Below are 20,689 nucleotides of genomic sequence, written 5' to 3'. Positions count from 1 at the left end.
TTCGGCCAGTGATTCTCCCTGGCCTCAGTTTGGCGTTGGGGGTATGTGGTGTGGGGATGGCTGGTTTAAGCAGCCACACCTGCCCTGGGTCAAGCTAATTAGACCTGGCCAATTGGATAATTGGTGAAGAATTAGATAATTGGCCAGGCTAATTGGACCCAGGAACAGGAGTGGCTGCACCTGTGCGTAGTGAGGTAATCACTGCGCACAGGTTAAATCTGCCATCCCCACCCACACCAGGAGCTTCTGTCATGACAGCGTTAACATCTGCTCATTTGGCTATACCATCTTGCCAAACCCTCGTGGAATAAATGTGGACTGTTTTAACATCGTCTCCCTGTGTCTCTGTGCTGGAGGGCCCCAAGGAAAGCCACTTCGGTGGCCTGTGGCAGGCGTGTTTGCCACAATAGTCTTATGTCCAAAATGGGGTCAAAAGTGGCAGCTATTCCAAATTGCAAATTTTTGGTACCAATGCATAGGGAATCATGTTTATAATACAGCTGTGGTGAAATAATTGAATTATAATGTGTTGGAAGAATTTTATGAACAATGAAGTGTTTTCATGTATAAATTCAAAATGCCTTTTATTGGTGCTGATGCAAAGGCAATCATGTTTATAATATAGCAGTGGTGAAATAAATGAATTATGATGTGTTTAAAGAATTTTATGAACAATAAAGTGTTTTCATGGAAAATGGGAAAATACATAAGACTATAGTCTTATGTCCAAAATGGGGTCAAAAGTGGCACCTATTCAAAAATGCCTTTTTTTGGTACCAATGGATAGGAAATACAGTTTATAATACAGCTGTGGTGGAATAAATTAATTATAATGTGTTTTAACAATTTTATGCTCAATAAAGTGTTTTCATGGAAAAATTCAAACTGCCTTTTTTGGTGCAGACAGATTGGAAATCGTCTTCATAATACACCTGAGGTGGAATAAATTAATTATAATGCGTTTTAACAATTTTATGATCAATAAAGTGTTTTCATAGAAAAATTCAAACTGCCTTTTTTGGTGCAGACAGATTGGAAATCGTCTTCATAATACACCTGAGGTGAAATAAATTAATTTTAATGCATTTTAACAATTTTATGATCAATAAAGTGTTTTTATGGAAAAATTCAAACTGCCTTTTTTGGTGCAGACAGATGGGAAATCGTCTTCATAATACACCTGAGGTGAAATAAATTAATTATAATGCGTTTTAACAATTTTATGATCAATAAAGTGTTTTCATGGAAAAATTGCAATATACATAAGCCTATAGTCTTATGTCCAAAATGGGTCAAAAGTGGCACCTATTCAGAAATGCCTTTTTTTGGTATCAAAGGATAGGAAATACAGTTTATAATACAGCTGTGGTTGAATAAATTAATTATAATGTGTTTTAACAATTTTATGATCTATAAAGTGTTTTCATGGAAAAATTCAAACTGCCTTTTTTGGTGCAGACGGATTGGAAATCATCTTTATAATACACCTGAGGTGAAATAAATGAATTATAATGTGTTTTAAAAATTTTATGATCAATAAAGTGTTTTCATGAAAAAATTGCAAAAAACATAAGCCTATAGTCTTATGTCCAAAATGGGTCAAAAGTGGCACCTATTCAAAAATGCCTTTTTTTGGTGCAGACAGATTGGAAATCGTCTTCATAATACACCAGAGGTGAAATAAATTAATTATAATGCATTTTAACAATTTTATGATCAATAAAGTGTTTTCATGGAAAAATTGCAAAAAACATAAGCCTATAGTCTTATGTCCAAAATGGGTCAAAAGTGGCACCTATTCAAAAATGCCTTTTTTTGGTGCAGACAGATTGGAAATCGTCTTCATAATACACCTGAGGTGAAATAAATTAATTATAATGCATTTTAACAATTTTATGATCAATAAAGTGTTTTTATGGAAAAATTCAAACTGCCTTTTTTGGTGCAGACAGATTGGAAATCGTCTTCATAATACACCTGAGGTGAAATAAATTAATTTTAATGCATTTTAACAATTTTATGATCAATAAAGTGTTTTTATGGAAAAATTCAAACTGCCTTTTTTGGTGCAGACAGATGGGAAATCGTCTTCATAATACACCTGAGGTGAAATAAATTAATTATAATGCGTTTTAACAATTTTATGATCAATAAAGTGTTTTCATGGAAAAATTGCAATATACATAAGCCTATAGTCTTATGTCCAAAATGGGTCAAAAGTGGCACCTATTCAGAAATGCCTTTTTTTGGTATCAAAGGATAGGAAATACAGTTTATAATACAGCTGTGGTTGAATAAATTAATTATAATGTGTTTTAACAATTTTATGATCTATAAAGTGTTTTCATGGAAAAATTCAAACTGCCTTTTTTGGTGCAGACGGATTGGAAATCATCTTTATAATACACCTGAGGTGAAATAAATGAATTATAATGTGTTTTAAAAATTTTATGATCAATAAAGTGTTTTCATGAAAAAATTGCAAAAAACATAAGCCTATAGTCTTATGTCCAAAATGGGTCAAAAGTGGCACCTATTCAAAAATGCCTTTTTTTGGTGCAGACAGATTGGAAATCGTCTTCATAATACACCTGAGGTGAAATAAATGAATTATAATGAGTTTTAACAATTTTATGATCAATAAAGTGTTTTCATGGAAAAATTCAAACTGCCTTTTTTGGTGCAGACAGATTGGAAATCGTCTTCATAATACACCTGAGGTGAAATAAATGAATTATAATGAGTTTTAACAATTTTATGATCAATAAAGTGTTTTCATGGAAAAATTCAAACTGCCTTTTTTGGTGCAGACAGATTGGAAATCGTCTTCATAATACACCTGAGGTGGAATAAATTAATTATAATGCGTTTTAACAATTTTATGATCAATAAAGTGTTTTCATAGAAAAATTCAAACTGCCTTTTTTGGTGCAGACAGATTGGAAATCGTCTTCATAATACACCTGAGGTGGAATAAATTAATTATAATGCGTTTTAACAATTTTATGATCAATAAAGTGTTTTCATGGAAAAATTGCAAAAAACATAAGCCTATAGTCTTATGTCCAAAATGGGTCAAAAGTGGCAACTATTCAAAAATGCCTTTATTTTGGTGCAGACGGATTGGAAATCATCTTCATAATACACCTGAGGTGAAATAAATAAATTATAATGCGTTTTAACAATTTTATGATCAATAAAGTGTTTTCATGGAAAAATTCAAACTGCCTTTTTTGGTGCAGACAGATTGGAAATCGTCTTCATAATACACCTGAGGTGAAATAAATGAATTATAATGAGTTTTAACAATTTTATGATCAATAAAGTGTTTTCATGGAAAAATTCAAACTGCCTTTTTTGGTGCAGACAGATTGGAAATCGTCTTCATAATACACCTGAGGTGGAATAAATTAATTATAATGCGTTTTAACAATTTTATGATCAATAAAGTGTTTTCATGGAAAAATTGCAAAAAACATAAGCCTATAGTCTTATGTCCAAAATGGGTCAAAAGTGGCAACTATTCAAGAATGCCTTTATTTTGGTGCAGACGGATTGGAAATCATCTTCATAATACACCTGAGGTGAAATAAATAAATTATAATGCGTTTTAACAATTTTATGATCAATAAAGTGTTTTCATGGAAAAATTCAAACTGCCTTTTTTGGTGCAGACAGATTGGAAATCGTCTTCATAATACACCTGAGGTGGAATAAATTAATTATAATGCGTTTTAACAATTTTATGATCAATAAAGTGTTTTCATGGAAAAATTCAAACTGCCTTTTTTGGTGCAGACAGATTGGAAATCGTCTTCATAATACACCTGAGGTGGAATAAATTAATTATAATGCGTTTTAACAATTTTATGATCAATAAAGTGTTTTCATGGAAAAATTGCAAAAAACATAAGCCTATAGTCTTATGTCCAAAATGGGTCAAAAGTGGCAACTATTCAAAAATGCCTTTATTTTGGTGCAGACAGATTGGAAATCATCTTCATAATACACCTGAGGTGAAATAAATTAATTATAATGCATTTTAACAATTTTATGATCAATAAAGTGTTTTTATGGAAAAATTCAAACTGCCTTTTTTGGTGCAGACAGATTGGAAATCGTCTTCATAATACACCTGAGGTGAAATAAATTAATTTTAATGCATTTTAACAATTTTATGATCAATAAAGTGTTTTTATGGAAAAATTCAAACTGCCTTTTTTGGTGCAGACAGATGGGAAATCGTCTTCATAATACACCTGAGGTGAAATAAATTAATTATAATGCGTTTTAACAATTTTATGATCAATAAAGTGTTTTCATGGAAAAATTGCAAAAAACATAAGCCTATAGTCTTATATCCAAAATGGGTCAAAAGTGGCAACTATTCAAGAATGCCTTTATTTTTGGTGCAGACGGATTGGAAATCATCTTCATAATACACCTGAGGTGAAATAAATTAATTATAATGCATTTTAACAATTTTATGATCAATAAAGTGTTTTCATGGAAAAATTCAAACTGCCTTTTTTGGTGCAGACAGATTGGAAATCGTCTTCATAATACACCTGAGGTGAAATAAATTAATTATAATGCGTTTTAACAATTTTATGATCAATAAAGTGTTTTCATGGAAAAATTGCAAAAAACATAAGCCTATAGTCTTATGTCCAAAATGGGTCAAAAGTGGCAACTATTCAAAAATGCCTTTATTTTGGTGCAGACAGATTGGAAATCGTCTTCATAATACACCTGAGGTGAAATAAATGAATTATAATGCGTTTTAACAATTTTATGATCAATAAAGTGTTTTCATGGAAAAATTCAAACTGCCTTTTTTGGTGCAGACAGATTGGAAATCGTCTTCATAATACACCTGAGGTGGAATAAATTAATTATAATGCGTTTTAACAATTTTATGATCAATAAAGTGTTTTCATAGAAAAATTCAAACTGCCTTTTTTGGTGCAGACAGATTGGAAATCGTCTTCATAATACACCTGAGGTGGAATAAATTAATTATAATGCGTTTTAACAATTTTATGATCAATAAAGTGTTTTCATGGAAAAATTCAAACTGCCTTTTTTGGTGCAGACAGATTGGAAATCGTCTTCATAATACACCTGAGGTGAAATAAATTAATTATAATGCGTTTTAACAATTTTATGATCAATAAAGTGTTTTCATTTAAAATGGGAAAATACATAAGACTATAGTCTTATGTCCAAAATGGGGTCAAAAGTGGCACCTATTCCAAATTGCCAATTTTTGGTACCAATGCATCGGGAATCATGTTTATAATACAGCTGTGGTGAAATAATTGAATTATGTGTTGGAAGAATTTTATGAACAATAAAGTGTTTTCATGTATAAATTCAAAATGCCTTTTATTGGTGCTGATGCAAAGGCAATCATGTTTATAATATAGCAGTGGTGAAATAAATGAATTATGATGTGTTCAAAGAATTTTATGAATAATGTGTTTTCATGTATAAATTCAAAATGCCTTTTATTGGTGCTGATGCAAAGGCAATCATGTTTATAATATAGCAGTGGTGAAATAAATGAATTATGATGTGTTCAAAGAATTTTATGAATAATGTGTTTTCATGTATAAATTCAAAATGCCTTTTATTGGTGCTGATGCAAAGGCAATCATGTTTATAATATAGCAGTGGTGAAATAAATGAATTATGATGTGTTCAAAGAATTTTATGAACAATAAAGTGTTTTCATGGAAAATGGGAAAATACATAAGACTATAGTCTTATGTCCAAAATGGGGTCAAAAGTGGCACCTATTCCAAATTGCCAATTTTTGGTACCGATGCATAGGGAATCATGTTTATAATACAGCTGGGGTGAAATAATTGAATTATGTGTTTAAATAATTTTATGAACAATAAAGTGTATTCATGTATAAATTCTAAATGCCTTTTATTGGTACCGATGCAGAGGAAATCATGTTTATAATACAGCTGGGGTGAAATAAATGAATTATGTGTTTAAATAATTTTATGATCAATAATGTGTTTTCGTGGAAAATGGGAAAATACAATTGTTAGGCATCTGTAGGAAACCCTGAAAAGTGCCAAACTCTCTGCTGTATATGTATGGGGTATGCTGCCCCACTAAGCCATAACTTGGCAGGATGGCATACCTGCCGTCCCAATATTTTTTGCTATTGCACTGCCACCTGATACTGCAGCCTGATGAAGCGAAGGCTATTGGTTTTCCTGTGCAGCTGCGAGCATGCCAACACTCAAAGCCGCTGACACAACGCTCTTTCATCAGCACCACAGACGATGCGTAGACTTACTGCAGCAGATCAAAGGATGAATCCTGTGACGGTACGCACTCCTGGCCCCACTGGTGTGACAGTAAACTGCAATTTTCCAAGTCAGTGATGTCCAAGGACTGTGTTTTTTTTATCCAATGCAGCATTCTCATAAATGCTACATAGCACATGCCCACTGCCCCCTTCACTTGCACACATTGAAGTATCCACACATGCTTATGCCCATTGATTGTCACTGTCCCTTTCCTACAGGTATCAGACCCCAAAGACAGGCTGATTCTGCTGCTGTCTTCAGCAGTTAGTTGACTGTAAAATGCGTACTTGTTAATTCTCTGAAGAACCTCAACTTTTTCAATACTTACTTGTTTTACCCAGAGGGATCATTTCTTTCTCACCTTGAAAAAAAATCCTGATTGTAGTTTGAGGACTTTCACGTTCTGATGAACACAGATTAAGATGTCTGATGTTGTGTGCACTGAAGAACAACAATGTAGATTATCTATATGCTTTACAATGCTTAATTGTTTCCAAGAGTCAAAGGAGAAGGCCCTATCACTGAAATCCCTGGAAATGTGCAACAAAATCCAAATAGCTCACAATTACCTCTGAAAAAACTGATTATACTGTGGAATACAATTGCCTCTTGTAGAGTCCACAGCTGGATGCCAAAGAAATCGTTGGCACTAGGGATGTGGAGCAGTCTCACAACAATTATCCAAAGGCACTTCCAGCTCTCTTGGTTTAACCAACAACCTAACAAAGTGCAATCATCTAATGAAACTGACTGAAAGGGAACTAATAGACCATTGGTTTGAATGGTCAGAGGAATGAGGGAAGCAGCTGGAACAGCTGGAGCAGGAGGAGCAGAGGGAAGCAGCTGGAGCAGGCGAAGCAGGAGGAGCAGAGGGAGCAGGGGGAGCAGGTGGAAGCAGGAGGAGCAGGGGAAGCAGGAAAAGCAGAGGGAGCAGGGGGAGTAGGGGAAGCACTGGGAGCAGGAGGAGCAGGGAAGCAGGAGGAGCAGAGGAAGCAGGAAAAGTAGAGGGAGCAGGGGGAGTAGGGGAAGCACAGGGTGCAGGGGGAGCAGGAAGAGAATGGGGAGCAGGGGGAAGCAGGAGGAGCAGGACGATCATGTGGAAGCAGGAGAAGCAGGGGAAGCAGGAGGAAGCAGGAGAAGCAGGAGGAGCAGGGGGAGCGAGGGAGCAGAGGGAAGCAGGAGGAGCAGGGCAAGCAGGGGGAAGCAGAAGGAGCAGGGGGAGCAGGACGATCAGGCGGAAGCAGGAGGAGCAGGGGGAAGCAGGAGGTGCAGGGGGAAGCAGTAGGAGGAGGGGGAGCAGACGAAAGCAGGAGGAGGAGGGGGGCAGGGGGAGCAGCAGAAGCAGGGGGAGCAGAGGAAGCAGGGGGAGCAGGAGGAGGAGGGGGAGCAGGAGAAGCAGGAGGAGCAGGAGAAGCAGGAGGTAGCAGGACGAGCAGGGGGGAGCAGGGGGAGCAGAACGAGCAGGGGGAAGCAGGAGGAGCATGGGGAGCAGGAGGAGGAGGGGGAGGAGGAGGTGCAGGGGGAGCAGGGGGAAGCAGGAGGAGGAGGGGGAGCAGGGGGAGCAGGAAAAAGCAGGAGGAAGAGGGAGCAGGGGGAGCAGGAGAAGCAGGGGGAGGAGGAGCAGGGGAAGCAGGGGGAGGAGGAGGAAGCAGGGGGAAGCAAGGGAAGCAGGAGTAGCAGGAGGAAGCAACTGGAACAGTCAAGAATCATATAACTACACGTTAAGTTCAACACACCTACCATTCCACACTCCACCAATTAATGAGGGAAAACAACCTGGAAATCACTGCAATGAAATCAGCCAACAAAATCAGCACTTCCACTATGTTTCAGTTCTCCAGCTGAAATTCTCTAGCTGGGACTGAGGGAGGCTCGCATCATCTATGTAAAGTGGATTAGCTTGAAAAACTGAAATAATCAATGTAGATAAGCGCCTGATACAAAGTTTATTATATTTAAACTTTTCCCCAGAGGGTCCCCTAATTAACCACTAAGCACACGCCCCCTAGTGGTTGGCATGCCGGCGTGCCTAGATTGCTCAATTCAGACATTCTATGCTCCTGCAATGCTGTATCTGAGCGAAGGCCATCTGATGGAGCAGTCCACACGGCTGAAACATAAAAACAACTCTTTCATTCTAACAAACAATTGAGGTTGAAAAATGATGCTTCTGCCATGCCAGATCACTCTCAGTGCCAGAGCTCAAGGGCTCCTGCTGCCAACTTTAGAAACAGGAGTCACTTTGTACTGCAGCAGAAATCACAACAAAATGACTTACATTTCCAACTAAAATTCCTTTTATTAGCCAATTTATACTATAAAGTCAAGGAAAACTAAATAAATATTATTTGAATATTTAATGTATTTTTAAAGATGCAGAGTATATTTGTGAAGGAACCATTTTTTTTAATTACTAAATTTGGGTTAGATTCCTACACCTGTGCTTACAAATGGGTTGTACTGTACAAACAGCATAAATTATAAAATAATTTTTTGGTGTATCTTAGAGTGGAATGGGCTAGAGCAGAGTGGAATGGGCTAGAGTAGAGTGGAATGGACTAGAGTAGAGTGGAATAGAGTGGGCTGGAGTAGAGTGGGCTGGAGTGGAGCAGAGATAAGTGGGCTGGAGTGGTGTGGAGTGGAATGGGCTGCAGTAGAGTGGAGTGGTGTGGCGTGGAGTGGTGTGGAGTGGAATGGGCTGGAGTAGAGTGGGCTGGAGTAGAGTGGAGTGGAGTGGAGTAGAGATAAGTGGGCTGGAGTGGTATGGAGTGGAATGGGCTGCAGTAGAGTGGAGTGGTGTGGCGTGGAGTGGTGTGGAGTGGAATGGGCTGGAGTAGAGTGGAGTAGAGTGGCGTGGAATGGGCTGGAGTAGGGATAAGTGGGCTGGAGTGGTGTGGAGTGGAATCGAGTGGGTCTACAAGGTTTCCCACTGTACCACTGTATTTCCGTAAGTTGCACAACAGGAAGTAGTGAAACTGTGGGGGGGTGGGGGGGTCGGGGCACAACCATGAGGCATGTCTGCTGGGCCTCGCTCAGATATTTTGTTCACAAACACCATCCTGTACATCACTTCAGAAACAGGGACACGGTCATTACACATATTTAAACAAGACATCAATAAAACAAACACATGACAAAATGATAAACGCAACCACAACATCTCAGCCCTTAGCACATGGCTACGTCCGTCTTGGTACTGCGCACCAATTACAGCAATCCCATGTACGTTTGACACATTAGTACCCCAACATCAAAGCAAAATGGCCCAGGGCAGAACAAGGGACCAGCTCACCTCTAGTCGTCCCCTTTCACAACATTTCTTACATCACTATCAGAAACAAAGCGGATCTGGCTGGGCCCGGGACACCGTGAGAACATCCAGTGACTGGCTGCAGAGATCAGCAGGAGAGAAGGTAGTGTCTGTGCTTAGTGTGTGTTGGCATCTCTCTTACAGAAAACACATCTTTTGGGTGGGGGGGGGGGTGGTGGTGTGTAGCCCACCTCCATACCTCCCCTGATCCTGAGACGCACCGGAAGGTGGATGAATCGGGTCAGGCGGCTCCACTGCATCATTCATCTCCCATTCTAATTACTGACCAAAAACACCAGAAAGCCAATTACATTCAGTCTATGAGCCCTGAAGGCCAGAGCAAAGCGCTTTCAGACCCAGCAGTTTCAGCGCAGATAACCAAAGGGGGGAGGGGGGCGGGGGGAGGGGGGAGGGAGGAAGGGGGCGGAGGCCTGTTCTCTCCCTTTGGGCAGAGGGACCCGTTCAGTTCAGAGCTCAGAGGAAGAGGCCTGCTGGCGGCTACAGCTTCACTGCCACCACACAGGCCCCGGCCCGGCCCAGACACAACGGCGCAACCTGGAGGAGAGAAAGAACGCCTCGTTACACTGTGTTGCATGACTCCTATCAAGCAAGCTGAGTCTGTCAGTTTACAGCTGATGTTCAAACTTACCTGCACCTGATAGCTCCTGTGAGCCCCTGTGAGCTTATGTCGTCTCCCAAGAACAATTCAATTTAAATATGAAACAGACTATATAGTCCTGTATAGTTACTCATCCCGGGACCACACCCCACTGAGACATACTGGACCACACAGGAATGACTCACCATATGACTCCACATCACATTAACCATTTAAGGTGTGACATCACACATTAGAATGTTCTTAAACTGAACATTATAATGCTGATGTCATAATCACTACTGGAAACTGAAGGCAGTGGAGTTCCAGAACACTGACTTCCAAAAAACCTACTCTTGAAAAGGGTTAATCAGCATCTAGTTTACAAAGTGATTCAGCATGGGATGAGAGCTAGGATTAATGAAGTCTGTGACTTAAGTGAAATAAAGAGTACTGGAGTGTGCTGTAAACAAGCATATGAAACACTGGAGATTACTACCCACCAGTGCCTAGAACAGCAAAATGCACTACCAACCAATGCATGCAATATAGATGCAAATTCAAAAGCACAAGCGAGTTCGAGCACACATACGCTAAACCCAGAGTCAGAAGTAACTTTGCAAGTTGGGATGCCATAAAGAAGATAAAAAATACAGTGTAATTTAAAAAGGAAACAGTTGGCAGTGAGACAATAAACAGAGGAAAGTGCCCATAAGCACTGGCTGAGACCAGCGGAGCGGGGTGGGGTGGGGTGATAACACACCCTGTGCCCCACCCACACCCTGTGCCCTGCCCAGACTTTGTGCCCCGCCCACACCCTGTGCCCCACCCAGACTCTGTGCTCCACCCACACCCTGTGCCCCACCCAGACTCTGTGCTCCACCCACACCCTGTGTCCCACCCAGACTCTGTGCTCCACCCACACCCTGTGCCCCACCCAGACTCTGTGCTCCACCCACACCCTGTGCCCCACCCAGACTCTGTGCTCCACCCACACCCTGTGCCCCACCCAGACTTTGTGCCCCGCCCACACCCTGTGCCCCACCCAGACTCTGTGCTCCACCCACACCCTGTGCCCCACCCAGACTCTGTGCCCCGCCCACACCCTGTGTCCCACCCAGACTGTGCCCCACCCAGACTCTGTGCCTCGCCCACACCCTGTGTCCCACCCAGACTCTGTGGCCCGCCCACACCCTGTGCCCTGCCAAAACTCTGAGCCTTGCCCACACCCTGTGCCCCTCCCTGACCCCCAGAGACTGGCTGGTTGTCCTCGACACGTTCATTTTCCACTGGCGTGTACTTGTTTCCCCAATTTCCCCCTAACCCTGCCTCATACCATTCGCCTTGCATCCTGTGCTGGGACAGCCCAGATGGCTCCTGTGCACAGCGGTATGCCCGGGTTCGGGTTAGGGTAAAACATGCTCAGTATTCGCCCAGTGAAACTGACGGTGAAGAGAGGACGGGTCTGCACTAGAGGTGGGCGTCGGTACGCAATGCAATGTGACAGCTTAGGGTGATGGCTTCATCACTGTTGACTACACCCGCCCCCCCCCCCCCACCTATGAACTAAGGTTATTGACTAGAGATTCCACTCCCCAGGAAAAGAAGTCGGTCTGTAAATCTCCCTCAGTCTCAAATTTGTGTGAGGTGTTTCTCAGCAATGCAAGTTGTTTTACTGCATAGTTTCAGCTGCTGGCCTACCACCATTAATGAATAATGCTACACCCGACCTTTTCAGTGTAAACAAACCCCAGTATCTTAGTTTATTCACAATTAATATTTATAAACCTAGTATCAGTTCTTATATTTTGCTGATACCTCTTTCCTATAGTGCAGGAGTCTCAGGTTACATGTGCCACAGAAGAAAGTTCAGAACAAAAATAATTTAAATTTTGTGAAGAATAAGGGTGTGGTCAGTGGGCCACAGTGATGATGTAGGGTGTGGTCAGTGTGCCCTAGTGATGATGTAGGGTGTGGTCAGTGGGCCACAGTGATGATTTAGGGTGTGGTCAGTGGGTCACAGTGATGATGATGTAGGGTGTGGTCAGTGGGCCACAGTGATGATTTAAGGTGTGGTCAGTGGGTCACAGTGATGATGATGTAGGGTGTGGTCAGTGGGCCACAGTGATGATTTAAGGTGTGGTCAGTGGGTCACAGTGATGATGATGTAGGGTGTGGTCAGTGTGCCCCAGTGATGATTTAGGGTGTGGTCAGTGGGCCACAGTGATGATGTAGGGTGTGGTCAGTGTGCCCCAGTGATGATGTAGGGTGTGGTCAGTGGGCCACAGTGATGATTTAGGGTGTGGTCAGTGGGTCACAGTGATGATGATGTAGGGTGTGGTCAGTGGGCCACAGTGATGATGTAGGGTGTGGTCAGTGTGCCCTAGTGATGATGTAGGGTGTGGTCAGTGGGCCACAGTGATGATTTAGGGTGTGGTCAGTGGGTCACAGTGATGATGATGTAGGGTGTGGTCAGTGGGCCACAGTGATGATTTAAGGTGTGGTCAGTGGGCCACAGTGATGATGTAGGGTGTGGTCAGTGTGCCCCAGTGATGATTTAGGGTGTGGTCAGTGGGCCACAGTGATGATGTAGGGTGTGGTCAGTGTGCCCCAGTGATGATTTAGGGTGTGGTCAGTGTGCCCCAGTGATGATTTAGGGTGTGGTCAGTGGGCCACAGTGATGATGATTTAGGGTGTGGTCAGTGGGCCACAGTGATGATGTAGGGTGTGGTCAGTGTGCCCCAGTGATGATTTAGGGTGTGGTCAGTGGGCCACAGTGATAATGTAGGGTGTGGTCAGTGTGCCCCAGTGATGATTTAGGGTGTGGTCAGTGGGCCACAGTGATGATTTAGGGTGTGGTCAGTGGGCCACAGTGATGATGATGTAGGGTGTGGTCAGGGGGCCACAGTGATGATGATGTAGGGCGTGGTCCTCGTACCTGCGTCCACTCGTTGGTCTGAGGGTCGTACGCCTCCACAGTGTTGAGATAAACCTGTCCGTCATACCCGCCCACGGCGTAGAGGCGGTCGCCGAGGAGACACACCCCCACAGCGTCCCTGCTGATGCTCATGGGCGCCACAGCCGTCCAGGTGTCCGTTTTGGGGTCGTACCTGTGGGGTGTGCACATCTGGAGTCAGGGGCTGGGCCAATGCAACACAGTCCCGCATTTACCCCACACAGCCGTACAGCTGTACAGCAGCATTTCTGCAGTAAATGCCTGCCATGTACAGCGAGAGAGAGAGACAGAGAGACAGAGGTACAGAGAGACAGAGACAGAGAGACAAGGAGACAGAGACAGAGAGAATCTGAGACAGAGAGGGAGAGACAGAGGGACAGAGAGACCGAGGGACAGAGGCAGAGGGACAGAGAGACCGAGGGACAGAGGCAGAGGGACAGAGGGAGAGGCAGAGGGACAGAGGGACAGAGACAGAGAGAATCTGAGACAGAGAGAGGGAGAGAGAGACAGAGAAACAGAGGTACAGAGAGAATCTGAGACAGAGAGAGAGAGAAACCGAGAATCTGAGACAGAGACAGAGAGACAGAGGGACAGAGAGAATCTGAGACAGAGAGAGAGAGAAACAGAGGTACAGAAAAAGAGGTACAGAGAGAATCTGAGACAGAGAGAGAGAGAAACAGAGAATCTGAGACAGAGACAGAGAGACAGAGGGACAGAGAGAGAGAGAGACAGAGGGACAGTAACCCTAACCCTGCCCTCCTCACCTCTCTACGCAGTCTGACAGGCGCGAGGCCAGGTTGGAGGCGGGGGCGTCATGGCCCCCGATGGCGTACAGGAAGCCGTTCCAGGTGGCCACGCCTACCCCGCCGCGCCGCTTGGCCATCTGGCCGCAGCCGCTCCATTTGTTGGTGTGGGGATCAAAGCACTCCACCGACCTGAGACAGGAGCTGCCGTCCCGCCCGCCCACCGCATACAGCCTGCGGAGCACCGCGACAGGTCATCCAATCAAGCCTCAGGGACGGGACGGGACAGGACATCCAATCAACCACCAGGTCCTGACTTTACCGTTGGCTAATTAAATTCACGCTTTCCTTTCTGCCACTGTTCAAGTTCACAGATTCTGTCACTCCTCCTCCTCCTCCTCCTCCTCCTCCTCCTCCTCCTCCTGCTCCATGACCTGAGACCTGGCAGTTCATGTTTGTACCCTACAGGGGACATGAGCCTCAGGTCTTAAGGGAATCACGTATTCTCCTATACTGAAACCTACTCTACAAAAGACACCATTTTCACCATGCAACATTTTTGTCATCCAGGACACTAGCAATTTGTGAAAAAAAGGGAAAATGCTTTCTTCCAGCTAGGTCTCCAGAAGATTATGAAATAACAATGTTTCATGTTTGATAGCTACCAGCTAACCCTCTGCTTTAATTTGTTTGCTGATGTAGCTCCCTTCCAGTCACATCTCCATACTGCATTCTAGAAAGCTCTCTTTTATTGGGGAAGGGTGTTATGGGTAGTATTTTTTGGAAGTATGCAGGATAAGCGAGGGACTGAGTGAACAGGACAGGACAGCGGCTCATGACTAAGTGCGGACCAGCCCTAGATCAGAGCCATGTGACCCACAGCCAGCAGGCATCAACATCATTTCAGCACCTACAGAATAAACACAGACCACACATAAATCCTGAATACATAACACAAAAGACAAACAACATGTTTCATAATATCCCACAAAAACTTTCCAGGTGCCTTTCTCTCTCCGAGCGAGAGTGTGAGACTGGGAGGGGGTGCTGACTCAGGTCAGAGGCGCAGAATCAGTTTTGGGGGGCCCTGACCCCGCAGGATGGGGCTCCTTTCCCGCTGCCTCGTCCTGCTTCACGGTTGTGGCAGAAGTGACTCAGAGAGCAGAATGAGGGCTCTCCCATGCGCGTAATGGCATCCTCGAGCCACAAGGGGGCCCGAGACACCCCTGAGGACTGGTACAGGAGTTCAGAGGGCAGTGCCCCTGATCTCCAGCGCTACCCTTTCATCCTGTACGTCAAACAGCTGTGGCTTTATTCTGTGGCTTTATGAACATTTGCGTTTCTTTCTTAGGCACCGTTGTTCAGGCACCAATACAGCTGACATTAAAAACCCAGAAAACTTTATGCTTCAAATTCAAATCCTGACACGCTTTTCATGTCACGCTGTGCCTTCGGAGGGTGTCGGCTGCGTTTCAAAAGGGAGACGGAATTTAAAGTGCAAAACTGGAAAGTTCCCACCTGAGTCAGCAGTAGATGGAATGCTAATGCAGTGAAATATCAGCGCAGAGTGAAATATCAGCGCACAGGGCACAGTGACAGAGTGAATATCAGCGCAGAGTGCAGAGTGAAATATCAGCGCAGAGTGAAATATCAGCGCAGAGTGAAATATCAGCGCACAGGGAAATGTGCAGTGTGAAATATCAGCGCACAGGGCACAGTGACAGAGTGAATATCAGCGCACAGGGCACAGTGCAGAGTGAAATATCAGCGCACAGGGAAATGTGCAGTGTGAAATATCAGCGCACAGGGCACAGTGACAGAGTGAATATCAGCGCACAGGGCACAGTGACAGAGTGAATAACAGAAATGATGAATAAATGCGGCTCGTTCTCCCGGCGGGACTCACTTGCCGCTGAGCACTGCCACGCCCACCGTGCTGCGGGGAGTCGCCATGCTGGCCACGAAGCTCCACTGCCGCGCCTGCGAGTCCCAGCGCTCCACTGTGCTCAGGTAGCTCCACCCGTCATGGCCGCCCACCGCGTACATGGGCCCCTCCAGCACCGCCACGCCTGCGCGCACACACAGACACACACAGACACAGGCGCACACAGACAGACACACACAGACACAGGCGCACACAGACACAGGCGCACGCGCACACGCGCACAGACAGACACACACAGACACACAGACACACCCACACACACAGACACAGACACACACAGACACACGCGCACAGACAGACACAGACACACACAGACACACGCGCACAGACAGACACACAGGCACACACAGACACAGACACACACAGACACAGACACACACAGACACACGCGCACAGACAGACACACAGGCACACACAGACAGACACACACAGACACAAACACACAGACACAGGCGCACACAGACAGACACACACACACAGACACAGATGCACGCGCACACGCGCACAGACAGACACACAGGCACACACAGACAGACACACACAGACACAAACACACAGACACAGGCGCACACAGACAGACACACACAGACACAGATGCACGCGCACACGCGCACAGACAGACACACAGACACACCCACACACACAGACACAGACACGCACAGAGACACAGACACGCACACACACACACGCACGCACAGACACACCCACACACACAGACAAAACGCACAGGCTTTTAATGGTCTGGGAATTACTGTTCATTTATCAGATATAAATCCACATCTACAGTGTGCTACTCTGTAATTAGGGTAAGATTGAGCATCATAAGCGTAAGCCCTCAGTCCTGCGCAATCCAGGAAATCAGTCATTACCCACATCTGTGAGGCCCCAGCTGTCACCATCTGGACCCACTGTGTCTGTATGCATGCAGGCGCACATGTGAGTGTGAATGTGCGTGTTCCTCTGAATAACTGCCCGTCAACGGCAAGGTGAACTTGGCTGCAGAATTAATGTTAAGGGAAAAAAATCTCATTGGTTAACATAGGCTGATGGGATTTTTTTTCCCTTAACATTAATGGGGTGGAGCTACTCACCCAGGCCTATTAACCAATGGGAGGGCTGTGGGCAGGGCAGATCACCCAGGCCGTGTCTGAGATTGGATGTGGGGGCGTGTCACTCACCCAGGCCATGTCTGAGATTGGATGTGGGGGGCGTGACACTCACCCAGGCCGTGTCTGTGATTGGATGTGGGGGGCGTGACACTCACCCAGGTCGTGTCTGTGATTGGATGTGGGGGGCGAGGCACTCACCCAGGCCGTGTCTGTGATTGGATGTGGGGGGCGAGGCACTCACCCAGGTCGTGTCTGTGATTGGATGTGGGGGGCGAGGCACTCACCCAGGCCGTGTCTGTGATTGGATGTGGGGGGCGAGGCACTCACCCAGGCCGTGTCTGTGATTGGATGTGGGGGGCGTGACACTCACCCAGGTCGTGTCTGTGATTGGATGTGGGGGGCGAGGCACTCACCCAGGTCGTGTCTGTGATTGGATGTGGGGGGCGAGGCACTCACCCAGGTCGTGTCTGTGATTGGATGTGGGGGCGAGGCACTCACCCAGGCCGTGTCTGTGATTGGATGTGGGGGGCGAGGCACTCACCCAGGCCGTGTCTGTGGGTGGACATGGAGGGCATGACGCTCCAGCTCCTGCTGCGGGGGTTATAGCACTCCACGGTGTTGAGGGTCTTGAGTCCGTCGCGCCCCCCCACCACAAAGAGGCGGTCCTCCAGCACGGCCACGCCGAACTGCAGCCTCCGCCCGCTCATCACCGCCACCTGTGTCCAGCAGTCCCTGCGCAGGCAGTACTGCTCGATGCTCGTCGCTCCTGCAGAGACCGGGGGCTAACCAGCTAAAGCACAGCTCCATAGACAATACTGCTCCTGCAGAGACAGGGTGCTAACAAGCTAAAGCACATCCCCATAGATAGACATATCTGACATCACACCTTCAACCTGGCCAGGCCAATAATACGGAAAGGTTAAGGGGGGGGCGGGGTTAGGGTTAGGGTTAACCCCCCTCTAATTGCTGACCATTTCCCAGATATTAGATAATGAAACTTCCAGTAGCTTAAAAAAATGTTACAAGAAACAAACCCCATCAGAATAGGGTTTCAGAGAGAAAGAGACAGACAGGTAACAGGGCTTGAGAGAGAGAGCGAGAAAGAGACAGAAGGGGTCAGGGATGTGTGCCAGGGCACCTTTAGTGGCATCCATGCCCCCCACAGCGAACAGCGCCCCCACGGTGGCCTTGCGGGGGCGGGTGCGGGGGCTCTGGAGCAGCGGGCGACGCTCGGGCAGCAGGTGGTACTTCATGGCCTCCATCACCAGGCGCTGGCACTCCATGCTCTCCCGGAGCAGCGGGTTCGACTCCATGTCCGCCAGGAACTGGGGGGGGGGGGGGATGTCACCAATGTAACCACAGGATTCTCCTCAAAACTATACATCAGCCTGTTCCCACACGGCATATCACAGACGAGCGACCATAACAGTCTGGGTCAAGCATTCCTTCACTGGCCAGTGTTTGAGTGTTAAATATAATAACCATAAACAATAAGAACTGAAAGGGCACTTGGGGGTTATCTGAACTTAAACTACCTCTGAAACATGATTACTGGTTTATTTCATATCGAACTTGAACTTTCCATTAGTTTTAACTGGAAGTCAATACATGGGTGCACGATGTTGGGATAAATATGACAATCAAAACACAATCTGTGATGGAATATAAAAATGTAATTCCATCCTATGATTTAATGACATGGAGAAAACGCAGAAACAGAGCACGCTCCCTAATCTTGGGCAGCGCTACTGGCAACGTGACCACCACAATACCGCCTCAGTACTATCTGTCTTTACCACCTGAATCTATACACCTGCTGTCCTCTCACAGGAAATATACAGGTAATGACAATTTACCACCCTGCAAGAAATACTGTTCGCAATTCTACTCAAAGTATGAGACTGTGTGCGGTAGTAAATCTTGCAGACATACAGTGCTGTATATCCCTCGAATGATAAAACATTAAATAAACCTTTCTCCCCCCTTTGTGTGTGTCTGTGTGCGTGCGTGTGTATGCTAGTCTGTGTGTGTGTGCCTGTGCGTGCGTGTGTGCCTGTGCGTGTGTGTGTGCACGTGTCTGTGTGTGTGCGTCGTGCGTGCGTGCGTGCGTGCGTGCGTGTGCTGATTTGCTGACTTGCTGATTCACTGAGTACCTGCTGGGTACTCACCTGAGGAGGCAGAAGGGGCAGGCGGATGTGTGCCAGGAGCTGGGGCAGGTGCTGCTGGCGCGTGGTGCTGTCGTGCTGTACCCAGGCCAGCAGGGCGGCGAGCACGGTCTCCTCATCTGGCACGTTCATGTCGTCAGAAGAAAGTAGCTTCTGGATCTCACCAGGCGGCAGCAGCAAGAACTCCTGGTGCCTTATCACCTCCAGAAAATGCTCCTGCGGAACAGCAGGGGGCGCCATGACTCAGCTGACGCAAGAGAGGTCTGACAAACCAGCAGATTCCAGGGGCATAAAGACAGGGCAAATACATCAAGCAGCGAACAGGTCTAGTTTCCCTCAAATATATGCAGTGAAATCTGGGTGGGGTGGAGCAGAGTAGGGCTGGGTGGGGTGGGGTGGGGTGGGGTGGAGCAGAGCAGGGCTGGGTGGGGTGGGGTGGGATGGTGCAGAGTAGGGCTGGGGGGGGGCTGGGCGGGGTGGAGCAGAGCAGAGCAGGGCTGGGCGGGGCTGGGTGGGGTAGGGTGGTGCAGAGTAGGGCAGGGTGTAACGCTCACCATGGTGTAGCCGTGCGCCACGCGGTGCAGGTCCTGGCAGCCCTGGGCGTCGGCGAAGGAGCGGATGCCCAGGCAGTTGGACGGGTGCAGCTGCTTGGTGAGGAAGCAGCAGCAGGCCTGGACCACGGCTGGGAGCTGCAGCAGGCAGGACGCCGACAGCAGGCTCTCTATGGTGTCCTCCCGTAGCTCCAGCCGACCTGCACAGGGTGCACACTGATGACATCACACCCAAACCCCTCACCTGGGAGCATTAACACAGCCCTGGGGGGGGGGGGGGGGGGTTTCTACAGTTTTCTCTCTCAAGAACACCCCTGCATGTCCCTTAAAAATAATGATCTAAATTTAATTAATATTACCAGGAGCATGTACTCTGAGTTTGATGTTTCACTGTTTTTTCTGATAATGCAAATTATTTTTTTTAATTTGAAGCCAAAGAGAACTGAAGGGAAATTTCCATTACCTACCCGAACCCTAACCCATTACAGGTTTGGGTTTGGGTTAACCTAGCCTAACCCTAACCCGTTTCAGGTTTGGGTTTGGGTTAACCTACCCTAACCCGTTTCAGGTTTGGGTTTGGGTTAACCTAGCCTAACACTAACCCGTTTCAGGTTTGGGTTTGGGTTAACCTACCCTAACCCATTTCAGGTTTAAGGTCACTCTTTATATCCATTCGACATAGCTCAGGAGGTAAGAGCAGTTGTCTGGCAGTCGGAGGGTTGCCGGTTCGATCTCCCGCCCTGGGTGTGTCGAAGTGTCCCTGAGCAAGACACCTAACCCCTAATTGCTCCCAACGAGCTCATTGGTACCTTGCATGGCAGCCTTTCACTTTTGGTGTGTGAGTGTGTGTGTGAATGGGCGAATGAGAGGCATCAATTGTAAAGTGCTTTGGATAAAAGCGCTATATAAATGCAGTCCATTTACCATTTACCATTCAGTCGTGGCTAGAGATAAACCGACATGCAGAGGTGTGGCAGTAA

At 46.0% G+C, this 20,689-nt stretch overlaps 1 protein-coding gene across 8 annotated transcripts in view; it reads right to left on the bottom strand.

Annotated features, from left to right (window-relative positions):
- Positions 1-8,606: 8,606 nt before the first annotated feature.
- klhl5 (kelch-like family member 5) overlaps positions 8,607-20,689 on the bottom strand; it is a 32,537-nt gene continuing 20,454 nt past the window's right edge. For all 8 annotated transcript variants that reach the window (XM_035417564.1, XM_035417565.1, XM_035417569.1 and 5 more), the window contains 8 exons: positions 19,713-19,909; positions 19,162-19,374; positions 18,132-18,318; positions 17,535-17,759; positions 15,846-16,008; positions 13,961-14,173; positions 13,179-13,350; positions 8,607-10,197 (listed from right to left, as the gene is read on the bottom strand). In XM_035417564.1, the coding sequence (XP_035273455.1) occupies positions 10,141-10,197; positions 13,179-13,350; positions 13,961-14,173; positions 15,846-16,008; positions 17,535-17,759; positions 18,132-18,318; positions 19,162-19,374; positions 19,713-19,909 (1,427 nt within the window). In that variant the 3' untranslated portion in view covers positions 8,607-10,140. The remainder of the gene's footprint in view (positions 10,198-13,178; positions 13,351-13,960; positions 14,174-15,845; positions 16,009-17,534; positions 17,760-18,131; positions 18,319-19,161; positions 19,375-19,712; positions 19,910-20,689) is intronic.

This window comes from Anguilla anguilla, chromosome 5 (genome assembly GCF_013347855.1).
Source record: "Anguilla anguilla isolate fAngAng1 chromosome 5, fAngAng1.pri, whole genome shotgun sequence".
Taxonomy (NCBI): domain Eukaryota; kingdom Metazoa; phylum Chordata; class Actinopteri; order Anguilliformes; family Anguillidae; genus Anguilla; species Anguilla anguilla.
Note: the sequence above shows the minus strand (reverse complement) of the source record. Positions and strands in the feature narration are given on the sequence as shown.